Source organism: Sparus aurata, chromosome 7, assembly GCF_900880675.1.
Source record: "Sparus aurata chromosome 7, fSpaAur1.1, whole genome shotgun sequence".
NCBI lineage: Eukaryota > Metazoa > Chordata > Actinopteri > Spariformes > Sparidae > Sparus > Sparus aurata.
In genome coordinates this window covers 17,284,196-17,308,776 of record NC_044193.1, presented here as the reverse complement: position 1 = coordinate 17,308,776, position 24,581 = coordinate 17,284,196, and the positions used below count along the sequence as shown (strand labels likewise).

Sequence of the window (24,581 nt, the reverse complement as noted above, 5' to 3'; positions counted from 1 at the left end):
ATAGTTGCAATGTGTGGCCTCGAGGCATTTAATATTTCTGTCACTGTGATCAGTGAATCGGTTTTCAATCCATCTCAGTAAAGGAATCTGTGGGGCAGAACAGAAATATGATGCTACTCGTTTACTCTCTTCCAGGGAATTATCACTATACTTGATAAACACAGTCAGGTGCAAACCAGAGAGACAAAACGTTGCAGTACCAGTTAGGAGGTTTACTGTGTCAACAAAACAGGCATGTGAGGAGCCGCTCCACGTTCTGGCAACTGTGATCCGTGTGACTTCTTTACAATTAAAAGCAAACATAATTTCATATCAAGTAATGGGATGTTGCAGCTGTCATTATCAGTCCACCACCATGTTAAATCTGAATATGGAAATTAAAATTCATAAATGGATTAAAGACTAAAGAAACTCCAGATTAAGAAAATCAAGAGTCAATAGAAGATTTGGATTCTGATAACAAAATTCTGATAAAATCTGATGCCTTGTTTTATTCAAAGATATAAATAAAAATACCCTGCCAATAATTTCAATATTAAAACACTTTATCTATACTAATACATTTGAGAAGAAAGACAGCAGATGGATTAAAAGAAGGGCATGGGCATACATCTTAAATACAGCCTACATGTCGAAATGCAATAAACAGAATGGATGGTGTAGTTTCCAGCATGTGTGGAGGTGTGAGACAATTCAAACCTATTGCATTTTGTTATTTGTCCACATTCACATCTGTGTCATACATAATCGATCGATCCCAAATTGTAGAAATAGCCTGAACTTATTGATCCCACACCTCATTAAGACATCTCAAAAATCAATATTGGAAACACATAAGAACATGGAGGCATTGCTGTCCCCATTTCCTGTGACTCTCATGCTGTGTGCGCTATAACGACCTGTGCTGCTGCTGCTGCCTGACTCACAGCATGTCCGTGTCTTGGTGTGTCTGTGAGAGAGACATCTAACTCTTCACCTCTGTGGGCAAATACAAGCTAATTGGCTGCATCCAGGCAACCAGAGAGGGATTTCTACCTGGTCTGCTTCAGTTGCTAAGCACAGGTCCTAAACGACAGACTCCCAGCGGTTCACTTTAAGTGCACTGGTGCGTAAAAACATGGGTGACATTTGGCGCATCCTGGCGATATCACGAAGGTGCCGCGTGCATCTTCCGCGCGGCAGCTTATCTATAGGTGGATAGGTGGAGCAGTCACACACCTTTCTGTCAGTGGACCTGTTGGTGGACTCACATGCTGCTGCAGTGAAGATGAGCGCTTGCGCACACAGCAGGATTTAATCCGGTTATGTAAAAAGAGATAACGGGTTGAGCGGCTTGTGCACCGTGACAGTGGGCGTAGCGGGTCCATTAGCTGACACGGTGCTGATGATTTAATTCCGAAATTAAAAAAAACAAAAACGCGTCTTAAATAAACAGTCAGTCACTTTTGCACATCGGCCGCAATTCGCTCCGCCCGAGTCAGCCAGTGCGTGACGCGCCAAGTTAATTCTGGGTTTTGTGTTTCTACTGGGTTTCATGTGAAGGAGGGCTTGAAGCAGAGCCCGCCCTCACAGGTCCTGGTCTCTCTGCCTGCCCTGCTGTGGCAGAGAAGCTGCCTCACACGTCAATGAAACACGGAATAGACTCTTTTCGGTGCCCTGCGGAACTGAAGAGGAGGGAGAGGAGCCGTGATCATGATCTAACCGAGCGAAACCCGCAGTTTTTTCCGCCGATTTCTGGATGGTTTCTGTCACACGGCGGTGGTAAAGCTTCAGTGAGGGCGATCGAGAGGCCAAGTCGAGCCAGTGAAGTGAAACGGATCTTGCGATGCCAGCCGCGGATGCAGAGCCTGGCATGGGCAGAGGCACGACGGTCCCTGCCCCGGCCTTACCGAGCAACCCCCCCGGCGAACGCGCAGTCAGCGTGCTGTGGTCGTTTGGGAAATGCCTGGGCGCCCTTCTACCTGTGTACCTGGCCGGGTATTACGGCTTCAGTATCAGCGTAGTCCTGTTCGGTCTGATGATCTACATGGGATGGAAACACAGCCGGCTGGAGAAAGTGATGAGGCTCAAGTCTGCCATGTACCTCCTGGAGAACGAGAGGAAATTCACCACCGAAAACGTCTTCAGGACCAAAAGGGACCTGCCTCCCTGGGTAAGAAGTGGCCCCCTTCTCTGCAGCTTGTTATCACCTGTCACATCTGCAACATCTGTCAGGCTGAACTCGAGCTGCATCTCAGCCACATCCCTGTCATATGCTCGTTACACGCAATTTCACTCATCACAGTCTTTTGTTTTGAGCCTCCAGACTTCTCAAAATGAACGCAATTACGCACAAAAGAACGGGGAGATTGCTCCGTGCAAATCCTCGTATTATGTGCATGACTCTCCTTTCTGCTCAGTATTTTCCTGCTGTCCCCGACCAGCCCCATATTTAGACATTCCTCCTGTGCAGTGCCTGGGGAATTAGTCTGAACTGCTGCCACACAGAGGCCTGTGAGTTAACATGCCAGATGAGCTCTTTGCAGAGGAAAGAATGTCAGGAATATGAAGGACAGCTTACACTAGATCGTTGAATCCATGTGTATACTGAAAGAAACATCTAGCAAAATTAGTAATTCTCCATATGTGTGTTTCCCCTTCCTGTTTCACCACAGTAGAGCTTCCACTGACCTTATCTGGCTTCAAAAAACTGATGACTGTTAAACATCCTTCAGAGCAGAGCAGAGGCGGTCACCAGGACCACCATATCTGGATAGAGAGCGAGAGAATTAACTATTTGTGTACACGCGTGTATGTGTGTGTGTGTGTGTGTGTGTGCAGATGGACTTAATGGTAACTCTTCATAATAAGGGTACAAATCACACACTAAAGTAATGACTCGTGACTATTTGAAGCATGTATGAATGCAGGATGAGAGGTGAATTCCTGTTGCTCAAGATAATCAAGTTACTGTGACTTCTTATGATTAATTCTCGCATCATAGATCAAATTGATTCGATTTAGCTACGTAATACTTTGATTTCATGGCACCGCATAAAAAGGAGTGCATGAAGTAGCGGTGAATTTACATTCATTAACTGATTATCTACTATGTGTGTGAGTGGTGAGCAACGGGAATTCATTATACATCCTTGGATTAATTCATGCATTAAGTCATTGCGAATGATGCATTAGTCACCCATTAGGATTTGTATGCTTGTTGTACTGGCTCTGTCTCTGTGGTTTGGAAGAAAGGCTGATGTCCCCTGAATGTTTGGTAGGAACCATATTAGCTTAAAAAAGTTTCAAAATGGTTTGATTAAGTAGAAATACGTCCTCTTCTGATGTAAAACTAAGCATGGTCTCAAAAGTGCGTTACAACTACCACTTTTGCCTGTTCCACATGCTCAGAGAAATGTTACTAAAATAAGCTTCTTTGTAATTTTTTTTACTTCTCTGCTCAGAGCTGGAGGTCATTTTGCACTGCTGTGTTGTATTTGAGCTCATGCCTGACCAATATTACTTGTCCACAGGTCAACTTTCCAGATGTGGAAAAAGTGGAGTGGCTGAATAAGGTATGTCGTTTTCCTATCTGGTTTTGCATTCATGCGTTTGTAAAATACTACAGAGACAGCATCAAAATCATGTCGCAGTACGTTTGGCCAAATGACCTCAAGATTGATTTTTTTTTTTGACAGTATTGTAGGGATGACTATCATCGTTTCACAAAATATTAACACACTAAGATATTTCTTTAAAAGAAATTACCAGTTTTGTCGATATAATGACTAAGTGGGTAAAGATAAGTGTTAGAACAAGTAGAACAGTTTGGTAAGTTCAGAAAATTATATCATGTTCCTGTAAAGCAGCCTTTTAAAACCAGGAGAAGACAACACTTATGCCATATTGTGATATAATGATGTCCAAAATCTAAGACGATATACAGTGTCATATCACAATAACAATATAATACTGATATGTTGCCCAACAGTAATGTGCGGATGTGTATTTCTGCATTAGGAACTCATCATTTTTAAAGAGTCATCAGTTTCGACATGCAGCTCATTTACTGCTCTGTTTTATGCAGCTGAACTTTAAGCCATGTGAAGGAAGCAACAATGATTTGATGATAAAGTGTTCGTGTTTCCCTTGAGTGACTCCTCCAGCAGCTCCGATGCCTCACATTTGATATGAAGATAAAGTGCACTTGTGTGCACTTTTAGTGACCCAGCTCCCTGTGCAGCAGTCGCTCCATCAGAGCCGATTATCTGCTGGTGTAATTAAGAGGCAGGGAGGGCGGCTCAGATCATATCGCAGGACTCTTTGTCTCTGTCAGTATAGTAACCTCGCATCGGCTCAAGGAAAGTGTGGAGATGAATACTAATAATACAAAACGCCCTTCTGGAGAGAAAAATGTAATGAACTCGACAGAAGCCCAGATTGTGGGATGGCAATTTGCTGGCCTCATCTTTCACCAGCCCACGTCTCTCCACCAGGCTTCCTGACATGTGATCTCTGCTCACACTGCGGCCACAAACAAACATGCAGCAGCCCTGAAATGTTCTCACCTTTTATCATGTCATGACAACATGTAGGCATCTGTGTCTGCATGGAAAATGAGCTATTGTAAGCAATGCGAGTCGATGATCCTGTGAGGGGTTGCACTTTTATTGCATGCATCATTCTTAACTGCACATTTATAACTGCCTCGTAAATAACGCAAAGGAGACCCTCCTGCAGCTGTAGCCTGTTAGCATCACCAGCCTCAGTTTGGAGGTCAGAGGATCAGGTCGCGCCTCGCTCTTACACACTCACACTGAGATGCTGAAGCTGACACCAGTGTGAGGCTGTGTGGAGTGCTAACACAGATATGCTGATCACATAGAATCGAATCAAACTAGTATGTGAGGGACATTTTGCTACACTGACTTTATTTTTTATGGATTCACAATTTCAGGATTATTTCCTCACGATTTCATAGGAAAGTTCCTGTAAATAGTTGAGCAATTTGGGTACAAATCATTGTCAAAATACAAAGCTTATTTTTGGAAGCTTTACTTTCCATATATGTTGAGTTCTATTATTTCCTGCAGACAAACGTCAAATTATTTACTGTGCACTAACTATACTAGATTACACATAATATTGTAGCAATGGCACTATTTTTATTCATATGACCCACGTTCTGAAGTGTGTTGGTCATGCTGAGATAATTAATGTTGAATTGTCTTAAGGGCTGCATGTATAATTGAAGCATAATCAAAATCCCAACATGGCCAAGTCAATGTCCAAATCACAAGACACTGCATTTTATAAGATTACGGTAAAATGTGTGACAACGGCATGAGTACTGTTGTGCCGCAGAGATGCCCTGATCAACAATTCTATTTCTCCACATGTAAGAAAACATGTTTTTTTAGTATAGACTGCAAAAATGATCATTACCACTATTTGTCAATCAACATCGCAATTGTAACATCTGTCATATTAATCGTGAAATGGTTTTTCAACCTTAAGGTTCAGCCATAGTGATATCATCATGCCACTGGAAGTACGTAGTTGGCATTTAGTTTCTGCTTGTTGTAGTTGTTTGATCGCTCGCTGGCGTGTTGCTATCCTCCGCATTTGAAGAAGATTTCGGTAATCCGTCCTGCTGCAAGTAGACATCTGAATATACATAGTTGGTTAAAGCTATCAGTATATTACACTTGTAGTTAATATGAATGAATTCATCATTTGGGCACTTTCTGTATTTCCGCTTTAATGCTCTCCAGAATGGCGAACAACTGGCAGGCATTTAATTACTTTATTCTTCCTCTTGCTGAATTATTGGTGGCTTTGCTTTTGTTCACTTTTTGTCAGGTGTTGCTAAACCTTCTCTGGAAAGCCTTTTAACCACAAGGCAAACAGTGTGTGGCCATGGCATTGTGAAGCGTGTGTGTTTTGGTGTTACATTACATTACTGTCACTAATGTATCACTTTATACCATCTCGTGTATCATATATGTAACTAAACATCGGATCTCGTCGTTGCCATTTTCAAATCTGCAAACAAAAAATATTGAAAGGCCGTGTGTCCTCTCATGCAGATCCTGCAGCAGGCTTGGCCCTTTGTTGGCCAGTATCTGGAGAAGCTGCTGGTGGAAACCATCGCTCCTGCCATCCGAGCCTCCAGCATTCATCTGCAGACCCTCAGCTTCACCAAGGTCAACTTGGGAGACAAGGTATCCAAACAGCTTGTCATAAAAGCAACAATTTATTCTGTTAATGTTCCAAGATCAAGAAACAGTGGTCCCAGGGTATTAATGTGGGTAATATGTATGTAAGTCGGGTTATGAAGGGCAGGTATCCGGAGCATAAAGACGGATGATAATCTTCATGTGTGTCGTTCCTCATGTGCTATCATTAAGTCTCTTTCAGTCTTATTTGCTTTTGTGTAACAGCAGCTGTTGTGTTCACAGGCTGTGAAGGTGGTTGGCGTAAAAGCTCACACAGAACACGATAAGAGACAGGTTATGTTGGACTTGTACCTGAGGTAATGCATCACAACTTCTGCTTCTTCATTATTTCAAATCGTTGTTTGTGTAAAGGAAAGCCAGACAGTGAAATATTGCCAAGTTACAATAAAGTGTCCCACACTAGAGTAGAGTTTGTTCTTGTCTGTTACATCAGATCTTTGTTTGCTTAACACAGACCAGAAAACAGCTCTGTCATAACTCGTACCAGCTGCTTCCCTTAGTCAAACATGTACTGCATCTCTGTACCTACAGCTACGCTGGTGATGTTGAAATTAACGTGGAGATCAAAAAGTACTTTTGCAAAGCCGGAGTGAAAGGAGTCCAGGTATAAGAACATAATTAATTGTCATAGTTAATGGCCTGGGCTGTGTGATGTCTGGACTGTTTGTACAATATTCCATTTTCTGTTTGTAGCTCCATGGGAAGCTGCGTGTGATCCTCGAGCCGCTAATTGGAGACATGCCGCTGGTCGGAGCCATCACAATGTTCTTCATCCGCAGGCCTGTGAGTGTCGCACCAGTGAACCGCATAATGATACCTCTCACTTTTGCACTGCATTGTTACTGCTTGTATGAATTTACACGTCTTTATTTTAATCTGTGTCATAGAAACTGGACATCAACTGGACCGGGCTGACCAACTTGTTAGATATCCCCGGGCTGAAGTGAGTTAAAAGATAGAGCCGTGTGTAGATTGGTTTTAGGGAGTGGCTGTGTTGATCTGTTATGTCTGTCTGGTGTTTGTTTTGAATTGTTTTTTAATGAGGATCCTGTTTGAGTAGAGCAGAGTAGAGTAGGGCAAGGCTGAGGAAGTTTAGATATGCAGAAGAGTTTAGGGGATGCATTTTTTTTTATTTTTTCAATTTATGGATAATTTTCAGAGTATCAACCCAATTAGCATAATACATTTTGGCAATATGCATTTCTGCATACCACTGATATGTTGAAACTTTCCTCAGGTTCAACTTTCTATTTTATGTTGCAACACCACTGCGCTTCTGGTCTTGTTGGGTTAAGACACAAAAACCACTTGGTTAAAATACCCAGTTTGGTCGCCATAAACACGGCGAGAGATGTCCCGTCTTCTCCTCAAAAATATGCATTTTTTTGTGGCCACAAACACAGCTGCGAACTGTCCAGAGGTCTTGTTACAAACATCCAATGGTGTCACGCTTACAAATGTTAAAAAACGCAGTCTGGAACTGCGGTCACTGACTTGGCAGCCTCCTCGCCTGTAAGTCCACCACCATCCCCTCCACCTCCTAATTTCAAAGTCATATCATAAACATGTAATGTGAACGTAATATGAATGTTTTGTAGAAATAGTAATATGGTAAGCAGCCTATGACGCATACAAATGCGAACATATCCGTGGCTTGCAGAACAATAAATGCCAACACTGTATTATTGTATTAATACATTCATTATAGTTCACTTTTATCTAGCCAGTAGAGCCACAGAGGTTTTTCTGTTCAGTGTTAGATGTGTGCGCTCAAATCCTGGCGGCATCCTATATTTTTGTTATTGTAAACAAATTCTGCATGAAAAGACTGAAACCAACCTAATAAAGATTATTCCTTTGTATCACAGAGCTCCATTGTTGAGCTCCAAAAATGACTGAAAACACAAAAATGAGTCACGCTGTTGCACTGGATGACATTTTCCTTCATTAAGATGAACAAGGGCACTGTAGTTCATTCAGTCCCACATACACAGCCCTTCGAAACTCAATAAAGCACTGAATCTGTATTAATCTGCATTAAAAAACAAAAAACAAATACACTATTCACTCCTCTTTGAGTAACTTCAGCTTAAAACTACATTGCCCAGCAGTTTAGGGAAATAACTTAGCCTTTTTGATTAATAATGAAATATTTATGACTCCTTTTGTAAAAATGTACATGACGCACAATAACACATTGTTGGTTTTGTCCTTTTCATGACTTTTGTTGATAATAGGAAAAATATTGAACAATGACAGCCATATCCTTTATCTTGTTAAACTTTATACCGATGTACTTATTCATAATGTTTATTATGACTTCATTTGTTTATATCAAGGCAGTTTTTAAGGTCCATTATGTAAGGTCAGATTGCAGACAATGTAGAATTAGCTACAGTGCAATTAAAGACAATATGAAGATAAATAGGTAATGGAAACAAATGGGAACAATGCAGGTATATTTAACATCCATATTAGTGTAATTTTATGGTGGTTGATTCTACGCTGTCTGTGTTATGATCTTATATAATGTGCTTCTGTGAAAATACAATTAAAGCATTGTCAGAGGTGTACGTGACAGCAGTTCCCTCCGGCAATGCTTTCAATGACAGCTTGTCATTATTTTTTAATTGTATTCCTCGTTTAGACAACGTTAGCCAACATGATTTCACAGAGGACTGTCCTCATCTTTAGCCAATGGGTGCTTTGTTTTGGTTCTGTCGCTGGGAACCTGAATATCATGTTATGTATGCATGTCCATATGGTCCGCAGTAGTATCTAGCCTCTGTCTGTTTGTCTGTGTCCCTCCCGTGTGTCCCCCCAACATCGTCCTCGCATTCATTTGCAGTGCCATGTCGGACACTATGATAATGGATGCAATAGCCTCCCACCTGGTGCTCCCCAACCGTCTCACTGTTCCCCTGGTGGCCGACCTGCACGTTGCGCAGCTCCGCTCCCCTCTCCCAAGGGTAACTGTCTCAATAATGAATGGCCTGGAGAAAAACATGGACCCACACAGACTGAATCTGTTTCAGCTGCAAGCAAACACATTCAAATTCAAGCAAATTCGATTGAAAGACACGGACGCACGTTGGCTAATATTTTAACCGTCTTTGTTTTACTTCATGCACATACCAGGGAGTGGTGCGCATCCACCTGCTGGAGGCCGAGGACCTGACTGCCAAGGATACAGTCATCAAAGGTTTAATCGACGGGAAGTCAGACCCGTACGCCGTTCTGCGTGTAGGAACCCAGATCTTCACCTCTCATCACGTGGACAGCAACCTGAACCCACAGTGGAGGGAGATGTATGAGGTGAGAAGAGCTGGTAGGGCAGAAAATATACTGAGCCGAGAGAAACACGGATATACCACTTTGTATTCAAGTGCTGCACTTCCACAACAGTTTGTGCGCTAAAAGTTATAGCTTGGTGTTGGTGTCCTTGCTTTGTAGGGACTGTGTGGTGAAGTGTTTGGTAGTAAATATGTCACTGGTGCAGAGATAAACAGTTGTGAAGATTCGATCTACTTCTCTGGTGGCCGGAAGCCCCTGTTTCTGAGATAAGCAGTTCTTGCAAAAACTGCTTGCTCAAGAACGCATTCGTCTTCCTTGTTGTTTATGAAATTAGAACCAAACACTGAATAGATATTAAATAATTAAAGGAGACATATTATGCTCATTTTCTGATTCATAATTGGAATTTTGGGATACTACTAGAATATGTTGACATGCTTAAATGTTCAAAAAATACATCATTTTTCTCAAACAGTCTAGTACTGCAGCTTTGTGTTCTCTCTCTGTCTGAAACACTCTGTTTGAGCTACTGTTTCAAACTGACTCCCCTCCCAAGCTCACACACGCCTGACCCAGCACTGCTAACACCAACAAAGCAGCTGTGCTAAATCAATTTTTGCAAGCCCAACCATTTGCAACGCAGGAATTATGCAAATGTGTTACTTTGTGACGTAGTGTGAGGTCACAAATTCACTGAATTAAAGGCAGGACTACTGACCAGGCGTGGGAGGGAAGAGCTCCTGTTGGTTCGGACTTTTGTGCTTTTTAACTTTCAAATTCTTTTACATGCACATGAACCTCTGTAACACACTCAGTAGAAGCAAAAGAAGAGACATAATAGTTCTCCTTTAATATCTACCTAGCACAACAGAAAAAAAGATCTTGCTGTTGTGATTCTGTTTGCATGCACGTGTTATTGTCAAATGTGGATGTATCTATATTTGTATCTTTGTTGTGTGTATTGCGTATTTGTCCATTTATGTGTGTGTGTGTGTGTGTGTGTGCGTGTGTGCGTCAGGTGATTGTCCATGAAGTACCTGGTCAGGAGTTGGAAGTGGAAGTGTTTGACAAAGACCCAGACCAGGATGACTTCCTGGGGAGGTAGCTTATTCATTCTCATTCATTTACTCGGTCTCTATGTGCTTCTCATGTCATTTCCATCTCTGCTATTTCAACATTGGGCCATGATTCTGTTGAAATTTGAATGCCTTAACCTCTTTGATTAATGCCTCAAATGATTTTCCTCTCTATCTCTTTATCTGTCTCTCTTTCAGGGTCAAGGTGGATCTGGATATCGTAAAGAAGGCCAGAGTTGTCGACGATGTAAGTAGCGATGCTTCTGTTTAGCCTTTTTGAGGTTTTGGAGTCACTATTGTACTGCAGCAAGCATGAGAATTCAGTTATTATATTGTCTCGCTCTGGAAAATATCTTCAGTAATCCTGTTAGCATGTGACACTGCAGGCCCCATGTGCCTCCGCGTGATCTGCTCTGATTTTTTTCTTCTATCCTGCCAGCTCATCCGGGCTCAAAGAAATCAGCCAGATGAGAAAAATGTGTGTTTTAATGTGTGTTTTTTGCAAACAGTGGTTCAATCTGAGGGACGTCCCATCTGGCAGCGTTCACCTCCGGCTGGAGTGGCTCTCTCTGCTGTCCTCTGCTGACAGACTAAGTGAGGTGAGTCCACAGCACGGTCCAATGGTGTTCAAAGGATCCACGTTAGCCCAGTCAGGAGCAGGGCTTGATGAAGTGATGTGGACAAAGAGAAGGAATCATTTTGATATTGTTATGCAATAAAACAGTCACACAGTTGATCAATAACACATTCTTCATCAGCTTGTTTTCAATAGGTCTACAGGACCTTTCAGATCACTCTGCTCACGCGCTCCTTGCTTCTGTTTGGTTGTCCCTCTGTCAGGTGATCCAGACAAACCAGAACTTGACCAGCAAGACGGCCGATCCTCCATCTGCCGCCATCCTCGCCATCTATCTTGATCAAGCTCACGCACTGCCTGTAAGATTACCAGAACAAGACTCTCTGATGTTACAAGCATTAAATTTTCATCTGTTACACACATCGATGGATTTGATATATTGCAGATGAGAAAAGGCAACAAGGACCCGAGCCCGATGGTGCAGATTTCTATTCAGGACGCGACTAAAGAGAGCAAGGTAAGGATAAAACTTTGCTTAGTACATTAAAGCCGAACTCTGAGCATCATGAATGGTTTCCGTTCTTTTCTGCAGACTTGCTATGGGACCAACGCCCCTGTGTGGGAAGATGCCTTTACCTTCTTTATTCAGGATCCTCGCAAGCAAGACATCGACATTCAAGTAAGTCATTATCAGCAACGATTAAACACACCAGTGATTTTACTCCCAGGGTGTCCAAAGTTAATACATGCACTGAATACCTTATAGATTTTCCATTTTCCAGGTTTTAATTATTTTTCCTACATACTCTTCTCTGGATTTTAACCTGTTTATGGCCCTTATCCCCTCACGATATTTGCTTTTCCTGCTGTATTTATCTTGACTTTACATCTTCTGCTACTGTGTTGTCCAACCAGGTTAAAGATGATGACCGTGCTCTGTCTCTGGGCAGCCTGACCATCCCTCTGATCCGTGTTCTGGCCACGCCTGACCTCACCATGGACCAGTGGTTCCAGCTGGAGAATTCTGGTTCTGCCAGCCGCATCTACATCAAGATTGTGCTTAGGGTCGGTATTTCACACATAGACTTGGACTCTTTCTTTGTGCGCACTCATGTGTTGAAGGAGAGAAGTAAATGAGTAAGATGAGTCCCAGCTAGGGTCTGTGTGGAAGGAAAACTTTGAAATCCTAGGAGCTCCCAAAGGACAGCTGTGGCCTCGGGCACATGCTTCAGTAGTATCACACCCACAAGTTTCCCTTCAAAACCTCAAAGATCTCAGATTTAAACATACCATGACTTTGTGTGTGTTAGTCATCCATGGGAATAAAAAAAAAACAAGAGATTAAAGAATGTAATACAGGGAAGGTTAAAAAGCATTCTTACTTGTGCACCCACAAATTTTCACAACTGTAATGACTACATGAATTCCTTAACATTATCTTCTGCCTTTTACATTGCCCTCCAGGGACAAAGAAAGTATTTTCAATGTACATGTCTGAACGTAACCGTCGCACAAAGATCTTCAGCATGTCAGCCTCATATTTCTATCCGTGTGAGAACCTCATAAATACAGAAACAGAAAGGCAGTGACATGAAAGCCTGCATGTTCTCTCTTATGGTGTGAAAAAGCATTAAAGGGTGTTCTGCTTGACATTTAGGTTTTGTGGCTGAGTGAAGATGCCACTCCTACAACTCCGTCTCCTCGGCCCTCAGGGTCCTCCGGGTCCGGGATCGGTCAGGGGGGAATCACATCAGAGCTGAACCCCATGGGGCCTGGTGGATTAGGTCAACCTCAACCAACACGACCTCAGCACACCACGCCCGACCCGGAGTTTGCAACTGAGGTAAAAAGCAGTTACCAAGTGTGGAACGGCAGTACCGCATAGCTCTCTCTCACACGTACTATGAGAGCACTGTCCTTGTTCTGTCCACAGGGAGTGCTGCGCATCCACCTGGTGGAGGCCCAAAGCCTGATAGCAAAGGACAACTTCATGGGGGGCATGGTGAAGGGGAAGAGCGATCCCTACGTCAAGATCCGCGTGGCTGGCATCACTTACCGGAGCCACACCATCAAAGAGAACCTCAATCCCACCTGGAATGAACTCTACGAGGTATCGACCGTTGTTAAGTACATAGTTCTACTCATCTGCTGAAACTGTGAGGCTTAGATGTTGTTTTTTTCTGTGATACAGGTGATTTTGACCCAGCTTCCTGGTCAGGAGATCCAGTTTGAGTTGTTTGACAAGGACATCGATCAGGACGACTTCCTCGGGAGGTGAAAACTGTCAACTTCAACAACAAATCTGGCTCTTACAGGCTTTTCTTTTAAGGAAAACCAGTCAATGCAAAGGAGGATGAAATATTCATTGAGTCTTGTCTTTGCAGGTTCAAGCTTAACCTACGAGATATCATCAGCGCACAATTCATCGATACGGTTAGTGACAGATAGTTGAACAGATCATTTGGCAAATAATATTCACATTTATTTTGTAACCCACATTTTTCTGTGCCACTCTTATTACAGTGGTACACTCTGAATGATGTGAAGTCAGGCCGAGTTCACCTGATCATGGAGTGGCTGCCTCGAGTCTCTGACCTACCCAGACTTGAGCAGGTAAGATATTTACTGTCCCTGTTTTATTTTTTATCATCTTTCTAGATGGATATATCAGGCAACAGTGTACTAATTATATTAAAACTTAGAAGCACTGACGGTTAATGCCTTTTTTAAAGCAACATTATGTAGAAATTGGCAGTTGGCACCCTCTACAGTTTATGAGTGTCACACCAGTGACTTAAATAAAAATTTGTCAGACATAATGTAGGTGCGAACTACAAAACTTATAACATTCTAACAATGTTATGTGTTGAAAACTTGTATCTTGATGTAAAACATGTATGTAACACTTTGATTCTGCCCTCTCACTGTCACAACTGCAAAAACGGATCATAATTAATTGAGTAATAATAAGTAACACAATAGTAAATAAGTACAAAGAAATGAATGCAAAAAAGATACAGGTATACAAATGAATGTACATAATATAAAAGCTTAAATTACTCAGTAGAACAAGAATCGTAGATGTGTACCCTGATAATACTAAATTCCTAAAAAACAAAAAAAAGGGAATTCACATTAGACCATTCATGGACTTACACGCTAAATACGAGATCCACTTTCCATAATTTTATAATAAATTATGTCAAATTGTGTTAATGTATTTCTTGTTAAAGACACTTTCTAGTAGCTTCCAGCTTCCAGCACTATTTTTGCAAAACCTTATGAATCTCCCTCCTAAAGGAAGGACACGATGAGCCAGATCAGATTATATGATAATTATTAGCCTCAGAGGAGCCACGTAGTGCAGCTGGAGGATTTGGTGTAATGAGTCTTTTGAACAAGGGGATATTTAAGGCCCTGAAGTGTCTTAAAACACAATATAATAATATATTATTATTCTCACATTTTGTAAAAAGTGTTATTGTTCAGTGGAATATTCCTCCTGTCTATTCTGGCCATAAAGTGATTTCCGCCAGATCTCGTCCTCGCCGCAGTCATGACTTTATGAAATAAAATGCGCATTTCAAAGTTAAACCAAAGTCAAATTGAGGCTTCAGGCTTCAATAGAGTTCACTAAATCAAGTTAATATCTTCCAAAAATACAATCTTTTTGGTAAGACATTCCCATTTTGTTTTTCCATGGACTGTGTTTCCCTTGCTGAGCTGCAGCAGAGGGAGTGCTTCATGGCCAGTATGCACAGGAAAAACAGAACAGCAACCTTGAAAACAATCCAAACCCATCTTTGAAATGCTGCCTCTTGCACTGTGAGAGTCTGGTTGCCCTTGTTTTTTTCGCATGTTTGTTTGGTTGCCATGGCTGATACAAACAGTTTTTAATCAGCAGGAAGGAGATATTAGATATTAGATATTAGTGTTGAAGATGCTTTGTGTAGATTAGTTCATCTATGTTCTTTATCTTTGGTGTTTCAAAGGAAATGTCAACCACACTTTCCTATTGCACAAAAGTATTACCAAAACTCTCAATTTATATTCTCTTTCTGTGTGATACAATTTCTCTCTTCAGATCCTGCAGTACCAGAGCCAGCAGTCGTACCAGAACAAGGTCGTGCCGTCAGCAGCTGTGCTGTTTGTGTACGTGGAGCGTGCCCATGGCCTGCCGGTGAGGTCATACCTCTGAGTCCTCGGGGGGCTGTATCTTGTTTATTGTGATGTGTTTTCCTTCACACTAAAAGAGTGCAGAAGTACAATCTTTCCTTTCATTGCCAGTGTGCTGTATGAAACAGTTTTTTAATTGCAGTATTTTTTGTATGCGATTTCAGCTGAAGAAGAGTGGAAAGGAGCCGAAAGTTGGGGCTGACGTTATCCTCAAGGGTATTTCACACAGAACCAAGGTAGGATTGTGACGTCTTAGACGTCTTAGTCTTGTGAATGCAACAAAAGAAACAAGCTGTTTGAAAGTCATTTAATTGTCCGGTTCTTTCTCTCCAAAGATTTGTGAGCGTTCCACATCTCCTCGTTGGGATGAAGCCTTTCACTATTTGGTTCGCGACCCCAGAGATGAAACACTCACAGTGAAAGTGAGAGTTATTTAGTTTTGTTTACACTACACAGATTAAAGATTAAATTAATAAAATACAGATATGACTAAAGGGAAAAGTGTTTGATGGGATGTGAAAAAGTGAATAGAATAATGAAAAATGCTTGTGTATCTATGTTTATGTGTAGCTCTCCCACAGCTGGGGCCAGGCCCTTGGGTCCTTGACACTTCCTCTCAGAGAGGTGCTCGTTGAGCCGGGCTTGGTGCTGGACCGCTGGCTCAACCTGGATGGAGCGCTGCCAGAAAGCCAGATACTACTGAGGGTCACGCTCAAGGTACTGATGATATGTCTCTCTACGCTACCAATTTAGAGTAGTACACGCCCCAGAGCAATGTTTTATCATTCTCCCCCATCTTACATTCATCATTCACAACACAAAAAATTACTTTTATCATTTAAGGAAAGTGGCCTCAAGGCAACAATTGAAGAAAGTGGTAATGAAAAAGTAATGAAAATAATTACAAATTAATAATAACAATAATTAAATGTTTGTGAATGGTGAATTTAAATGTTATCTATTTAAATGTAGCTTGTGTTTAGAATGAAAAAAAAACATGAATGCTTTTGCATTATGTAATAATAATAATAATAATAATAATAATAATAATATAATAACTTGTATAGTACTTTTAAAAACAGAGTTGACAAAGTGCTTTGACAAAATAAAGCAAGAATACAAATTATTACAAATACAAAGGACGATAAAATGATTTGCATGAAATAGTTGAAATAACAGCGGTAATGATACAAATGAATAAAGTTGGTGAAATATTACAAGTGGAAAAAATAGAGTAGGCGAAATAAAAGAAATGGAACAAATAAAATAGAGAACAAATAGAAAAATAATAAACACAAGAGAGTTGGAGTAAAAATAAACATAAAAGGACCACATCATCTATAAAAACGGGTTTAAGAAGCGATTTAAAAGAAGTTAACGATGTAGAACTTGTAGTAGCGATGCACTTCAGCCAAGGTGGCAGAAATGAGTATTACAACAATAAATCCTGAAAAAATGATCCGGACATTTTTTTTACTACGCAACAAAGATTTTCTCCAAAATGTTTTACAGATGAATACCTCTGTCAAGGCCCAACAGTCTGCTTTGATTCAATCAAGCCTAATTACAATATCAAACTCAATGGCCCTGAGTCACTTAATATTAAATCACCCATAATCGCTTGACAACAATTTCAGCACACCAGATTCAGCATCTGCATCAAATTGTACTTGCCTTTTTTTTAATTAACATCCATGCTTTATTCACTGAGAGATTAACAGATAAATTTGAAAAAATGTCCCTGATCTATCCTTTTATGCGGATCCACACCAAACTTTAATTGTGTCTATTCTGGGCTGAGACCCATCCTCCGTCCAAGTTTCATGGAAAACTGTTCAGTAGTTTTTGTGTAATCCTGCGGACAAACCAACCAACCAACCATCAAACAGTGAAACATACATGGGTGAACGCGTAACATCCTCACCATGCCATAACAAAAAGGAAGGAACTAAGAAAGATTATCCTGGCAGAGCATTTTTTCTCATCTGTTCATAAGTCATAAATGCAGAAGCAAAAACAATTTAGTATAGACTTAGAAAATAGATCAGGGTTTCTGTATATTTAACTGTGTATAGCCAATATTACAATGTACTGAAGTCTTGCTGTATATCAGCTCTGTATAGTTTCAACCTAATTCCGACATTAGGTCAAAAATTCTTGTGCAGCAGTGCTGCCATGCTAAGCTATGATTTCTATCCTTGAATGTCTTGCAGATCTTGGACACTCAGCTGGCGGTGTGTCGTGGAGCTCCAGGGGACGCAGGTGAAGGCGGCATAGAAGAAGTCGTTCCCAGATGGGTTCCTTCCCATTTAGACCTCAGACAGCGAAATACATTCTCCTTGTGAGTCACTCCTCTGTAAAGATAGTCGTTATCAGTGTAGTGGAATGTTTTCGAGTTTAATTTTGGTTTGTGTTTGTTTTGGCCAAAGTATTTAAATAATATAATTTTCTATACTGTGTCCTCAGAGGTGATAACGGAGCCCCGGCCAGCCAGGTGAAGCTCACCATAGGCTACTCAACAGAGGAGAGCAGGCTTTTCATCACTGTTCACTCCTGCAGGTCTCTACCAACACGTTGCCTTTTTACCATCCCTTTTCTGACCTGGAGCCCTCTGTGCCAGCACATGTGGTAACTGTGATTGCTCTACACCCACAGAGCCCTGGCAGCCTGCTCCAAGGACGGTGCAGACCCATACATTTCATTCATCCTGCTGCCCGACAAGAAGGCCACCACCAAAAGGAGAACCGCCACCAAGAAGAGAGACCTCAACCCAGAATTCAACGAGAGGTAGGACAAACAAATGAGACACTGAAGAGGGTGGGTGGGAGGATGTTAATTGACCCACCTTTCTGTTTCTTTTTGTAGGTTTGACTTTGATTTCTCCCTGGAGGAGTCCATTCAGAGAAGACTGGACCTGTCTGTGAAGAACAGTGTCTCCTTCATGAGCAGAGAGAGGGAGCTTATCGGCAAGGTATATATCATCACTCACTCCTTAGTTATTGCCAAAAGAATCACACCTAGGAGTTACGACCAAACACAAGAGATACAGAAATGTGAAATCGTTTACTTTTTTCTTGTTGCCCTCAGTTGCAGCTGGACCTGGACCAAATTGACCTCAAGGCTGGTGTCACACAATGGTAATAATTTAAAGAGCAACTACACAATATTGTGTAATACTAGAGTTGAATGTTCAAATATTAATTTTGTCATGATTGTTGAAAACAACAAATTGTTTCCTTTCTGTTTCCCCAGGTACGATTTGGTAGCAGAGACCAACTAGAAGAGTCGACGCTTGTTCGATTTAACATTAAGTGTTGCTTCTGTGATCTGTGATTTGTGTGTGTGTTTGTATATTCAGCTTAAATGAAAATTTCCACCTTCACTGAAGAAAAAATCTATGACATATCTGATCCACAAAAACACAGTCCATCAGTATTTATGAGAAGAAACTTTACATGCAGCTTATCATCCGTAAAGTGTTAACTGTGCTGCTGAGTCCATGCTGTCCTGGACAGATTCTTCAGTAGAATATTTTGGCTGAATAGATATTTGATAATAATGCAACTATGTTGCAAAACCTACCAAGTTTATATTTGTTTAAAAGCATGTACCAAGTCCTCTTTGAATTTTATTTACAAAAGGGCTTATGCTGTGATTAATATCCTAAAGGAATGACAATGTTTTATGGATTTACAGCATCCAACACAAAGAGATTCCTTTAAATTTTATTTTTTACAATCAAATAGATCCTGATATGACTTCGTTTATATATATTGCCTTAAGTATTACAAAAACTGTGCACAATTTGTCAGTGTTTATGAATTATGTTCCAAATGAAGTTTTATATGTTTTAACCAATGCTCTCTTAAAGTTGCTTTTATAAAACAAAGTATTACAAACCTAGACCCTCATATATTACCACTGAAAACAGAGGTATGATACTGTAAGCAGAGTCTAAATCACTGTGCTTTTATGAAGAGAAAACTTTGTAGATACTGAAAATACATCGCTGGTGTTTCATGCTTCCTTGTGTTTGCATGTTTGTAGCGCTTAATGCAAAAAGGCTGAAGCTGTCGGCCATGTTTAAAGTTTATTTTTCAAGCTAAAAACGTATGACTAGGGGAGTTGCGATATACTGTGATATTGATGTTATCCATGATATTTAAAAATGAAATACTTATATTGTGTTAGTAATACACATAAGACAATATCCTCTAAATATTTCAGGCCACTTTCAATGTTTCAGATTCTTTGTGTGCAGGCTTTTTGGGTATTGCACCTTAATGCTGGTAGCCAGCTGCCACAAAGTGGAAAAGAGAAGTAGTACAACAAGATGGAATAACTAGCCAGCTAGCTACTATCCCAATAAGGTCCTCAGGAGTCACTGCAACTGCTGTGCAAAATCATCACAGAGGAGAAGATGGAAAAGTTAGCTTTCCAATGTTTTCCAGTGTTTTGGTAGCCCCCATGATACATTGCGCGAATTATCGGCGCGACTTCCGGTGCGTCCGTCATTTAACCGGAAATGGCGTGTTCCATGGTAACGGCGCTAATCCGCCAGCAAATGACATGGTGTGTAATTCATCTATGAAAATTGTCGAATGAAAACTACTAACGCTGTTATTAAAATATATGATTATTACAGGCTATGCTCCGGAAGTATCCATGATCGTTTCCCCACTAACCTCCCCAGAAAACTCGTGGTTAGATATCGCGATAATATCGTTATTGTAAATTATTTTGGCCAATATAATCATGTAGCGAAAATCTAACATGGTGACAGCCCTAGTCATAACCTTATCAGACGCAACTGAATATTTTACGTCAGCAGGGGGACAGCTTCACCTCACCACAAATACTTGGACGCTTATTTGTGATAAAGGAAAGAAAACACTGAGGAAGAAAACTGCTGAACTTTGACTTTATTTGAAACATATCATCATATATCTGCTGAAGTTGTTGATTAAAGTTTGCACTCTCATGAATCAAATCAGTTTTGTGACTTTTGTGTGTGTAGAAGTTTACGTATTTGGCTATTCTAAAAAAGAAATAAAAACAACAAAAATGTAATGACAAGATATCATACTCACATCTTACCTCTAGGTGGTGATAAAGCGCTAAAAAAAAAAACACTCACTTTTCCGTCCAGCTGTCTGTGGGCTCACTGCCTACAGATGTGAGGGGCAGGGCATCGGAGGTGATGTGATTGACAGGTCATTTTGCCAACAGAAGCACCGCCTCCCCCAGCTGGGGGCGGGACCAGAGAAGAAAACCTGCCCTCTGAGTGGAGGCATCAGCAAAGAGCTTTAATCAGGATCACACAACAATAATGAATGGAAACACGTCGTAGCCAAGAAAGTTGAGTTGCAACTAAAACTAACTGTTGTCGGCATTTTGAAAGTTAACTTTTGTAAGTTATGGATTGTCCTGGAAAATTAGGAAACATTCTCTGGAAGAGAAAGAAGATGTACTTTTATTGTTACTTTTAAAAGTAAGTTTTTGAAGGGGAGACTACAGTGGGACGCACTGTAAACCTAGACGCGTGAGTAAGTGTAAATGGCATTTTGGGACATTAATACGAGACTTCTGCACTGTCAGCTTTTTATCTCGGTTTGGAGGAGTGGATCATTTGGATTAACCCGTTAATTTATTGTTGGAGTACTTTGGAGATTTTCAAAACGTGGATCTATCATCACTGAAAGAAGCCGAAGGATTGTTTTCAAGCTGACTGTAGAGGATACAATCTAGTCGAAAATGGGTAATATTGAAAGTGTGGACGGCCAGTCGGAGATGAAGCATCACATCATGCCTCTGAAGGTGCCCATGCCTGACCCCACTGAGCTGGAGGAGAAATTTGCCATTGTTTTGGTAAGTTGATGATCACCTCAGAAATCTACAAACTTTATAAATCTGGTGTATTATAAACTGTTCTGACTTTCAAATAATAATTAAAAAAAAAAGATGAAGAAGTCAGAATCAACATCCCTAATAATGGAGTGTTTGTTTCCGGAACAAAATAGTTTTTTTTCACTTTTGTTTGCACTGGTCACATTAAAGTGAATGTGTCTTGTCCATTACGAGCTGCTGATATTCCTAAATGAGCCGACCTGTGCTGCTGTCCCGCCCCTCATTCTGCCTGCTGTCCCCCTCCTCTCCTCCTCTCTCCTCTCTCCTCTCCTCTCCTGCGGTTCTTTTGTCTCCCCTAAAGTCAGACAACTCAGCAAACTGAGCACAGCATGGTGAGAGTGGAGAGGAAGAGGAGGACGAGGAGGGGGTGGATTTTTCTCCCCTGTAATGAAGGACATTTTACTGTAAATCCTTGACAGAGCGCACATCGTGGCATTTGGTTTATTTAACGTTTCTCTCGCTGCAGGCGAACCATCTGAAAACAACATTTTCTGAATTCCCCCAAAACTCCCACACCCGATCAGTCTCTCTCCTCCCCTCCCCTCCACACACACTCCACATCAGGCTTGGAGTTGAGCTGTCTGTCTGTCTGAGCGCTTTGTAATAATGAGCACGCAGTCAACACCCACTTTGACCAGCCGAGTGACTGTCACCCTGCGTCAAGGGGACATTTCTTTTACAAGACAGGGGACTTTACACGTTTGCTCGTCCTTTCAGGAACAGTCATGTGGAGTTCCGCTTCTGTGTCAGGCTGTTATTATTCATGACAAAGTCAAAAAGGAGTGGGAACTGCAGCCAGTCATCTCCAGGGCTGGAAAATATGCAATCTAGTGACTCCGCTGGAGTTAAAGTGATCACTTGATGGATCTGTTAGTCAGCCAACAAAAAGAAAACGAATGATAAAAGTAGCTGTTTTGATAATCTATTAATAACTTAAGTCTTATTTTAAACAAATACCAAGCATTCACTGGCTCCTGCAATGTGAGGATAAAATATATTATTTGACAGGCATTTCTCACGGTCTTTTGGTTATGTATAGACCATCTTATTAATTTAGATCAATTATCAATAATAACAGATGCAGCTTTTTAAAGATTTTGATAAAGTATTTAACTAATTTTGTGTGGGTGTAAATGGCAAAGTAGCCAACAGCAGTGGCTCCCAATTTGGGAGTTGTGTCCCAAATTGTTGGGCTTTTGGCAGATCCAAATCCAAATGCATGACGACTCACTTGAAAGCCAACATGATCTGGTTTGTAAAAATGTGTTAATTTAATATTGAGCTAAAACACAACATCAGCTCAAACAAGAAGAAAAAAATCCACATTTGTTTATTTCTTTCTTGGTCATCTTTCAGTAGGATTAACAAGGTCATGCTCAACTCTACCTGTATGAAAATAACCAGATATTTTTCTATCAGATAAGATCTGTGTAAAGTTTCAGAACTGTGGGCCAAACTTTATAAGAGATTTTAGTTTGCGTGACGTCCCCAAATCTCCACCCTGATCTGTTGCACTGCCAATCGTTTTGATATTTAGAGACCATTTTCAAAAATCTGTTGGAGTATAGTTGTGTTTGTCTTTGTTTTCTCAACATGTAGTTTTGTTTTCTTTTCAGTGATGACTACAACACAGGTCTTGTAAACCAGAAAGTCCCACTGATCAAAAACTCCAACTGTGAAAGAACCCAAAAAAACCCAGCTCAGCTAATTAATTCTTTTCCCCTCTTCTGGGCCTCCTTCAAAGGAGCAGGTCAACATTTTGGGAAATAGTCTTACAGCTTTCTTTCTGAGAGTGATAGATGAGAAAACAGTCATCTCATATCTTTCTGTTAAGGCTATAGACTACAGCCAGCAGAGGTTTAGCTTAGCGTAGCATAAAGACTCCAAACTAGTGGAAACCACTAGCCTAGCTCTCTCTGAAGTTAACAAAACCTGCCCACCAGCGCATCTAAAGTGTTGCAAATTAATACATTACATCTATTTGGTTTCATCCTCATAAAAAACCTGTGTGTGACATCGCTTCATTTATCAAACTGGTGAACCGGCCCTGACTGGAGAGCTGATGGGATGTAGGCTAGCTACTGGTGTTATGAAATAGCTACATCAGAATGCCACATTGGCCTTTTTACACAATGACTGGTAGCTTATCAAAAGAATAACATGGTCTTTTATTTTCAGTCGGGCAACATTTAAGGAGTGAAACATTACTCTCAGCACTCTCTCCACCCCTGCAATGCTCCACTCACATCTAAACAGAAAGCTCGGTAACATCACCACAACTTCAGAGCCACGGGAGCATTAAAGTACACGAGGATTCAGCGTAGAGAGAATATTCTACCTGTTTATTTTTTGTGTCTCGCAGGTGCTTATTTCGTTCCTCCCCACTCCACATTTCAGCGCAACCACACCCGGCCTTGATTTTCAGCTGTTTAAGACCTTAATTACAGCATCAAGCAGCAAAGAGTCCTCGCAGCGTTACTCACATCAGTCTCGTAAACTGCGTGGACCCTCTGTGTTTCTGGGATAAAGCCATCATTTGCTTGCCAGAACTATCAGCAGCTACAGGGTGAAGCCCCTTATATGAAGCGAAGAGCACAGCAAGAAGCCATCCGCGGCCTCTTGCTAACTGCTGTGTTGTTATGTAAGCGCTGTTGTGTCAGCTCAAAGTTGTGTCTTCTCCATTGTTTTGGACGCTTTTAGATGGACGTAAGGTTTTTCCATGTGACTGATGGGATTGGTAGTCATCTTGTTTCCCATAAAGGAAAAATATCACCATACATCCTGCCCGGAGGCTGGAGCAGTCTGCTGTTGTTTGACTGCCCTGCAACACAGAGTCAATCCCTGTTATTATGTTCAGCCGGGCAGAGAAGATGATTTCTATGCAAGAGGCTGTAGACTCAACATTTCAGACGTGTTTTTTGCCTGGGAGAAGTCCTCAAGCTCTCTGTATCCACCCCACCCTAACCCCGCAGTAGCTCCAGATTTCCTTCACTTTGTGGGAAAAGGACAACATGTGTGTATATTTTAGTGTTCTTATCAGACAATGGTCCTCTCTCCACCCTGCTCGCCACTTGTTGTGAGATAAAGGTACATCAAACGCCTCAGTCTTCAGGGTTGGAGCTCCTCAGGAAGAAGAGGCCATGGATATGTCATCCGGTCGTGGCTATAGATCTCCTCCTCCTCCTCCTCCTCCTACCTAAGCATCACACATGCCAAAAATAGTCTGAGAGACATTGCTTATTCTAAATTGAGCAGATTTCAGAGACATTTTTTGGCCTCAAAAACAACTTTCCATAAGTGATATTTTGAAATGGGTAATTTCCCCTCCGCTGG

The 24,581-nt window shown here is 41.2% G+C and overlaps 2 protein-coding genes across 6 annotated transcripts in view; both read left to right on the top strand.

Moving 5' to 3' along the window:
- The first annotated feature begins 1,302 nt into the window (after positions 1-1,302).
- Positions 1,303-20,331, top strand: esyt1a (extended synaptotagmin-like protein 1a). Its single transcript, XM_030422049.1, has 31 exons — positions 1,303-2,152; positions 3,513-3,554; positions 6,069-6,203; positions 6,441-6,514; positions 6,750-6,822; positions 6,912-7,001; positions 7,106-7,161; positions 9,067-9,187; positions 9,357-9,533; positions 10,531-10,613; positions 10,787-10,835; positions 11,098-11,187; positions 11,429-11,524; positions 11,611-11,682; positions 11,758-11,844; positions 12,081-12,230; positions 12,823-13,008; positions 13,099-13,275; positions 13,357-13,439; positions 13,550-13,598; positions 13,689-13,778; positions 15,250-15,345; positions 15,506-15,577; positions 15,677-15,763; positions 15,912-16,058; positions 17,555-17,682; positions 17,808-17,900; positions 17,997-18,128; positions 18,207-18,312; positions 18,429-18,478; positions 18,594-20,331. The coding sequence occupies exons 1-31, from the start codon at positions 1,826-1,828 to the stop codon at positions 18,619-18,621; spliced, it is 3,246 nt and encodes a 1,081-aa protein (XP_030277909.1). The 5' UTR covers positions 1,303-1,825; the 3' UTR covers positions 18,622-20,331.
- A 320-nt stretch (positions 20,332-20,651) lies between these two features.
- Positions 20,652-24,581, top strand: part of fmnl3 (formin-like 3) — a 38,795-nt gene continuing 34,865 nt past the window's right edge. For all 5 annotated transcript variants that reach the window (XM_030423858.1, XM_030423856.1, XM_030423857.1 and 2 more), the window contains exon 1: positions 20,652-21,209. In XM_030423858.1, the coding sequence (XP_030279718.1) occupies positions 21,096-21,209 (114 nt within the window). In that variant the 5' untranslated portion in view covers positions 20,652-21,095. The remainder of the gene's footprint in view (positions 21,210-24,581) is intronic.

Coding starts and splice junctions, on each gene's coding strand:
- esyt1a (XM_030422049.1), top strand. CDS start 1,826: ATGCCAGCCGCGGATGCAGAGCCTGGCATGGGCAGAGGCACGACGGTC. Junction 10,836..11,097: donor AGGCCAGAGTTGTCGACGAT/GTAAGTAGCGAT, acceptor TTTTGCAAACAG/TGGTTCAATCTGAGGGACGT. Junction 13,009..13,098: donor ACCCGGAGTTTGCAACTGAG/GTAAAAAGCAGT, acceptor TTCTGTCCACAG/GGAGTGCTGCGCATCCACCT.